Source organism: Micropterus dolomieu, linkage group LG20 (genome assembly GCF_021292245.1).
Source record: "Micropterus dolomieu isolate WLL.071019.BEF.003 ecotype Adirondacks linkage group LG20, ASM2129224v1, whole genome shotgun sequence".
Classification (NCBI taxonomy): Eukaryota; Metazoa; Chordata; class Actinopteri; order Centrarchiformes; family Centrarchidae; genus Micropterus; species Micropterus dolomieu.
Window position 1 is genome coordinate 17,477,816 of NC_060169.1, and position 7,826 is coordinate 17,485,641.

Below are 7,826 nucleotides of genomic sequence, written 5' to 3' on the forward strand. Positions count from 1 at the left end.
TGACTGTGTGGAGTTTGGTCATCTTGCCACCTAACTCACTAAACACAAACACTGATTTTTTTGTTCTAGACCTCCACTCAGAGGCTTCCTGATGGATGGAGACTTCTACGTGGCAGCTTCCCTGGCCACCACACTGACCAAAGTGGCGTTGCGCTATGTTGCTATTGTTGAAGACAAAAAGAAACAAAATGTGAGTTGTCCTCTCTTCACACCACTAAAAGGCAACACCTTAGTAAAAGTCATTAAAGCAACTGCCTGATTTTCTAATCCCTGCTGCCTTGCTGCCTCTCTCAGTCCTTCGTTGCGGAGGCCATGCTGATCATGGTCACTGTGTTGCACCTGGGAAAGTCCTCTCTGCCCAAGAAGCCAATTACAGACGATGATGTAGACCGCATCTCGCTGTGCCTCAAGGTCCTGTCAGAGTGCTCACCACTGATGAACAACATTTTTAACAAGGAGTGCCGCAAATCGCTGTCACATATGCTAACTGTCAGACTGGAAGAAGAGAAGCTGTCACAGAAGGTAATGACAGTTTAGGGCTAAGCTCTGTTCTTAACCTTGTGACAGTTAGGCACACCTTTTTGGTGTTAATTGCATATTTTTGAACTCAGACCTTGTTTATTAAGATTGCAAATGCACATTAGCATTTGTAGAACATGTAATAACTGTTAATAAGCCGATCAAGTTTCGTTTTTTGTATTACCTTAAATTTTTGTATTATCTTACTATGCAACACTGATATATGAGGGTCCTGGTTTCTCTTGACAGGAACATTGTCGCGGCAAATTCTGTGTTGAGTCTGCATAACAGCCACTCTTGGCTCTGAATGTTCCTTGATTTTATTTAATTTCTCTTTGTTACCCATTTGTTTTAACATCTTGGCTTACTATTGTAGGTATTTTAAAATAACCACATCTGTTTCTTATTCTGACCACAGAAAGAGTCTGAGAAACGGAATGTAACGGTGCAGGCAGACGACCCAATCTCCTTCATGCAGTTGACAGCCAAAAACGAAATGGCTTCTAAGGAGGACCAGTTCCAGCTCAGTCTGCTGGCCGCTATGGGCAACACTCAGAGGAAGGAGGCTGCTGATCCCCTGGCTTCAAAACTCAACAAGGTACACCAAATTGCATTGATAAAAGCACTACTGTGGAAGACTAGAAATATTAACTCTTAAGAACCTAAGAAATTAGGTTAGATTTTTTAAAGACCTTTACTATAACATTTGTGTCAGAGGATGATGGTGGATTTGATTGGACCAGGGCTTGAGACTAACGGCGTCATCCTGGGGACGATAGAAAATGTTTTTGGGGTGAAGACAAATATTCTCTAGGACACCTTTGGGACGAAAGGGATTGTGTGTGTGTTTATTTATTACTATCACTTGACAAACTAAACTGACCAAGTGCTGACTACAACGGAGCGCGTCTCCTCATACATACAGCTGCTCAGCTGTTTCCGTGGACACCTCTCCATCTATCCCCTCAGTCATAAACTGACCTCTCAGTCGCGCTGTGTAGGCTAACGCTCACGCGTTGAGTGCCACACATCAATCTTCTCACGCAGTGAAAAACAAATCTATATTCTGATAACATCAACTAGCGGCGGGAATCATCTCCGCCCAGCTGATGAAACTCGGACAGTCAAGTAAGCCCATACCCCCGCACGTGCTGAGACGCAGCCAGCAGACTCGCTGGTAGAGTTTTGTATTATAAACATCTAAAACCTGATGCACATCTGGCTCTGTTTAGGACTGAGCTGCTGTAAGCTGAGATTTCTGCCTGATCACAAGTATTAGTTTCGGTTTGTACCTCCGATGAAGTGCAGTGCACTTGTCTCATTCAATACAGTCTGAAAGTTTTTTTTTTTTTTTTTTTTTAAATATTATTAATTCTCATTATATAATGATGTTAGTCTCATAATATTACGATTTTTTACTGGACATGTCAGAGAACACTGAAATGTTGGAGAGATTCTGAATGTGCAGAAAGTTTTGAACATGAGCAGGAAACCTGCTGAATCACAGGTAATTTAGGTGCCCCAACAGATAACTTTTCAGTTTTGTTTTTAAATCTCTTTGTTTGAATCAAGCAAAATAAATATTATTGATTTGATCAATTTATCATTATTTATTATTTCACAAACAACTGTAGAGGATAATAACAAAGTAAAGAAACAACATTTTGATTTTGGGAAGCTTTACTTTAACTTCAGGACGTTTCAAATTGTTTTTCGGGACCGAGATGAAAAAAGTTTTGGGAAAGAGAACAGTTGTTGCCGTTTGTGTGTTTGAAATTTACAAATAGTCTATATTTTAGTTGATGAATTGGACTCATTTAGTATATTTTATTTATTTGGGTATAACTAGTGTGTAGTTTATAATTGTTATTTCTACAAAGACAGAGCTACAAGTTAATTTTTTCATGTCATGCACTGCTGTAAAACAATCAGAATCGCCTACTGTGAGGAAATATTTGATTTTAAAAAAATGTCATTTGTTTTTGTCCAATTTAGGTGACCCAGCTAACAGGCTTCTCAGACCCAGTGTATGCTGAAGCCTATGTTCATGTCAACCAGTATGACATTGTGTTGGACGTGCTGGTGGTCAACCAAACCAGTGATACTCTTCAGAACTGCACCCTTGAGCTGGCCACTTTAGGTTAGTCTACTGTATTTTCCACATCAAATGTCAAACCTGGACAAATGTACAGGTGCTCTTCTACAGTAATGTTTATTACATTTGTGTTGCTACATTGCAATATGTACTCTTTTCACTTGATTTATCCATCCTACAGGTGATCTCAAGCTGGTTGAGAAACCTTCGCCTCTAACTCTGGCTCCTCACGATTTTGCTAACATCAAGGCCAATGTCAAGGTGGCTTCTACTGAGAATGGCATTATATTTGGCAACATTGGTGAGAGAATGATTTTATGTCCATTTACTGTCATAATTCCATTGATGTTGTGTTTGTACAGAGCATGTTTTCTTATTTGTGTTTGATTCGTTCTTCCCAGTCTATGACGTGTCGGGAGCTGCTAGCGACAGAAACTGCGTGGTACTCAGTGATATCCACATTGACATCATGGACTACATCCAGCCAGCTTCCTGCACCGATGCAGAATTCAGACAGATGTGGGCGGAGTTTGAGTGGGAAAACAAGGTAAGTTTTGCATTTCTACTTCGTGGCCTGTTCCCCAAAACTGACTGGCTTTACAAAAAAATTACTTGGTTTGAAATCATGAATTAAACTTGTTGCTAAGGTTTGTTGTTCTGTAGTTTTTTAAAACTTTTTTTTTTAAGACGCTGGTTAAACACGCTGGTTTAAATTTATCATATCAATAACAATATTTAGGAAAATTAAAAAATGTGAACATTGAAGACTGTCCTTAAGAAATCTTTCTTTCTTAAAGGTGACTGTGAACACCAACATCACTGATCTGAATGATTACCTCCAGCATATCCTTAAGTCCACCAACATGAAGTGTCTGACTCCTGAGAAGGTTAGTATGCAACGTTACATACAGCAGAGCAAAGAAAGTAAATGATGTTGTTGTAATGATGTTTTAAAGCTGGCAAAACGTTTGTTGCTGGTGCATGTTGGGAAGAATCATAAGTGGTTGGTAATATATATTTTATTGCTGTGACTAGAGCTGAATGATTTTGGAAAATAATCAAATTGCGATTTTTTTTTTTTTAACCAATATTGCGATTTAATATGCAATTTTTTTTTAAGCTCTTTATCTTCAGTATTATTCAAAACAGACAAGCAATAAATCAGTGTGTAGTATGACCAACACAATATAAGATACATAGAAACATACACAGTTCTTTCTTTCCTATGTTGAATATGATGAAATTAGATGATGTTTGAATTGCATAAATTATTAAATGGTGGAGAAGTAGTATCAAAGTATAATAATTTCAGAAAAAGATAATTTGACTCAAGTCATGACATTAAATATATAATATCAGGTAGGCCTCTGGCTTTAACATACTGGACATCTTCTTGACTGATAAGGTTGGTTTGAAACGCCGTTTCACAAATATTCCCTGAGCTGACGTACGTGTGTGTGTGTGTGTGTGTGTGTGTGTGTGTGAGTGATGCGGGTGCGTGCGCCGATCGCAACATTATGCTAACCCTGCTACACGTGTCTTTCTGTCCCTGTCTGCCAAAGTGGCGGATGACCCAACGATTTCACCCGCCACCGCCAACGGCTACATTTAGAGAGTGCTAATTTTATTCACTGTTTGACACTAAAGTTTGTGCAGTGTCCGGTTCTGTCAAGCCTGAGGCCATTGCACTACAAGTCACAGTGCGGCGTAGCGTGCCAGGTTGATACTTCCTCTTTGCAGACTTTTTTACTCTCGCGTGTCATGTGACCACAGTGTAATTGCAGCCTTTGTGATTACAAAATCATATTGCGATAATATCGCAAATGCAATTAATCATTCAGCCCTAGTTGTGACTATATGGATGAACCTAGCTGAAAATTCTCACAAAGCCCATCATATATTAGATGAAGTGTGTCAGTACTGCAGTATTGTTGTGCAATATTCTTATCTCTTTTCTTTTTGTCTTTCAAACCAGGCTCTCTCTGGGTTCTGTGGCTTCATGGCTGCCAACCTTTATGCTCGTTCTATCTTTGGAGAAGACGCCCTGGCTAATGTCAGCATTGAGAAGCCCATCCACCTGGGTCCTGACGCGCCTGTCAACGGACACATACGCATTAGAGCCAAAAGTCAGGTGGGTCCCAGCTGCAGCACCATGAACCCTTATGCAGCTGAGAACTAAAGGCTTGGTTGAATTTATTTGCTCAAGCAGTGCAACAAATGCATCTTTTGGAAGGATAACATTTAATCTAATAGCTAATTGAAAGAATTTGCCTGAATGGACAAGGAAAGTAAATATGAAATAATGAAATAACCCATTACATGTGATATTGCACTAAGGCATAATGCTCTCACCAATATATATGACATCTGTTAGTATATAGAGTCTGTGACAATAAATCCTCTCTCCTTCATTTCACAGGGTATGGCCTTGAGCCTTGGTGACAAGATCAACCTCTCCCAAAAAAAGACAAATGTCTGAGACAGCTGTGATCCAACTGAATCCCCCTAACTTTGTAAAAGTCGCCTGCTGTTCTCTTGTATCGCCCATCTCACAGCCTTTCCATAACAGCAAATTAAGAACTCTATGGTCAGTTGCTTCTGTGCTTATTTTTTTTATCACCTCTGTCTGAAAACTCCATCTCAGTAATGTTCCTTTCCTGTCCTGTTTAATTTTCAATCAACATATGTATTAAAAGAATAAGAAAACTTTGCTCTATGCAGTATTCATTGAGTCTTATCCTTTAATTTTGGATGTATAACCACTTATAATTCATTATTGTTTACATAAAGTAAATAAAGACATTAGTGTGGACATTGTCACTAATGTCAAATCTACTAATATTTTTACGAAGTTTAGATGAAAATCTAAAGTGTCTTTAGACACAGGCTTGTTAATATTTATTATTTATTTCTAGTTGTATTTCCTTTGTACTTTGTACCTAAGACAATGACTGAGGAAGATGGAGATTGAGTAAATGAGATGATGTTTCTGCCCTCTTTCTGTTTCTAGAGATATTACATCTAACACTCATTTAAACTGTTGAAGAGGGTGAAGTTTGGATGAATACACTATGAACAGCTGTTTGGGTGCTTTCTCCTGGAATAGTGTTCTGTACATGTGGCATGATAGTAGATGTTTAGTGACTTCAGAGAGACTTGTTACTGTTACCCAAAGGTGAAGGGACTCCTGCTGTGTCCAGTTTCATAGCTCCAGGCTCTAATTAGAGTTCCTCAGATGCGTCATGTGATATCTTGCACAGTGTGAAAATTATTGGATTTTGATCTGTCAGTACTGCCAACATCATGAAGACTCTGAAATACATAATGTATACACATTTCCTAGGCAGGGACATGATTTCTGTTAACCTGATATAATACATTGCAGTGATTTTAAAGGTACTCTCAAAGCCTTCTGCAATTTTCACAGTTGCTGTGATAATGAGATGGAGATGGATTGGTGTTGGCACAGACCTACTTATACTACTTGCCCTCTTCTTTATAATTTATGAGTAAAGTGGCATTTCTGGGAATATGCCAGATTAAAAGGTCACACTCCTGGTCATACATTTACAATATCTGTGAAGTGTGTCTCTCCGGGGGGTTAGATAAAGGCAGAAAAGGTGACTTTGAGGTCGGTGCTTCAGCTGTGAAAATAAACAGTTGGCTATCTGGCAGTACTGTCACAGCCAAGCTACAGTGTGCATTGTACAGCCTCTTTGAATTTAGGGTAGATATCACCCATAATTACCCATAATTATTACAACCACAGGTAAACTCTATTTGTAATGATTTTCTTTTCTGGCAAGCTATCATTTAGGCAGAACGTACTCTCCTCAACTAATCACTGTTACATTCTTTAATTCATCATACTGTGTCTGTGGAACAGTGAGTTTATGGTGGCTTTATGATATTTTGCATCAAGGCCAGAGTCAAAGAGACTTCTGCTTTTCATCCTCTAAGGTATCTGTGTAATATTGTATTCCTTTGAACACTTGGGAGTTTTTATTGTGACATGTTTACATCTTATTACAGAGTAAGCAGCTTACAAGCTTGCCCCCAGAACTTTAAACCCGCGTACGCGAGACTGAAGCTTTAGCAATACTATCAGTCTGTAGATATGAATTAACTATTAATATGAATGTCTGTTTTTGTTTACTTTTAACCCTCCTAATCCTGACCTCGAAGGACACCAAAGTGCACAGCTTCACGTCCAGCCTCTGTCTTTTGACACAAGGTGGCGCCACAGCAGACAGTGCATATAATCTTGTAGTAAGATGTGTCATAATATGGCATATAATTGACGTGTCGACATAACATAAGTCATGGTTATACACACTGGAGTACAGTCTGTCATTTTATATGAACTGGCTTAAGTCTGTCATTTTAAGTGACTGATTTTCTGACTCCATCACTTTTTATTTTCACCTCAGAGATGTTATCATGACACCAGTCCACTAAGCGTTATGTGTAATTTACCCTTTTTACCCTTTGGGATTTGCAGGAATGAATGGCCTCGGAAGTAACTGAAAGTGTGTAAACATTTTGTTCTTAAATCCTGCAAAAATAAATGTGAGATGTCTTCAAAACGTATTAAATCAATTTGTGCTCATCCCACTGAGCAATTCAGACACTTCTGGTGTAATGAACCATTTAACAATGAATCAGTAATTTTACGTCTGCATCCTCCAAAGGTGTCTCAGTTGGGAGAATTCCACTTGTGGGACCTAGACGTGTGATATATTGCAAATAAAAATAAAAATATCCACATCATTACGTGCGTGGAAATGATGATATTAAAAAATGTGGCATACCATTTTTGCTTTGTGTGTTTGGTTTGTATAGTGTGTGAGAGACAGTATGTAAAGTCAGCATCTTTCACTGAGCCCTTTTACCGAAGTACAAGTCTGCATTTTGTGAATTAATGGTTTACAACATAGTGAGACAACTGGCCTAGAAGATAGGTGAAGAAACACTACTGCTATAAGATGCAGTTCATATGGCAGGAGGTTTGCATTATGATAATAGCTGCAGGACACCTTCATTATCACTGTGTAATTGGTTGTAATTGCAGTAAGCAGGCATTGCTTTTGTGTGTGTGCAGGCTGCGTTTGAGGACAGGAATGCGACTGCAGGGGTGTGTGATATTAGTCTCAGGACAGGGCTGCAGGGTGGGTTAGGGCTGTTTGTGTGTGTGTGTGTGTGTGTGTGTGTG

At 39.0% G+C, this 7,826-nt stretch overlaps 1 protein-coding gene across 1 annotated transcript in view; it reads left to right on the forward strand.

Moving 5' to 3' along the window:
* The window catches only part of copb1 (COPI coat complex subunit beta 1), a 13,619-nt gene extending 8,294 nt beyond the window's left edge, over positions 1–5,325 (forward strand). The window contains exons 17-22 of the mRNA XM_046032973.1: positions 2,515–2,659; positions 2,796–2,915; positions 3,016–3,161; positions 3,412–3,501; positions 4,590–4,745; positions 5,034–5,325. Of these exons, the coding sequence (XP_045888929.1) occupies positions 2,515–2,659; positions 2,796–2,915; positions 3,016–3,161; positions 3,412–3,501; positions 4,590–4,745; positions 5,034–5,093 (717 nt within the window). The 3' untranslated portion in view covers positions 5,094–5,325. The remainder of the gene's footprint in view (positions 1–2,514; positions 2,660–2,795; positions 2,916–3,015; positions 3,162–3,411; positions 3,502–4,589; positions 4,746–5,033) is intronic.
* The last annotated feature ends 2,501 nt before the right edge of the window (positions 5,326–7,826 follow it).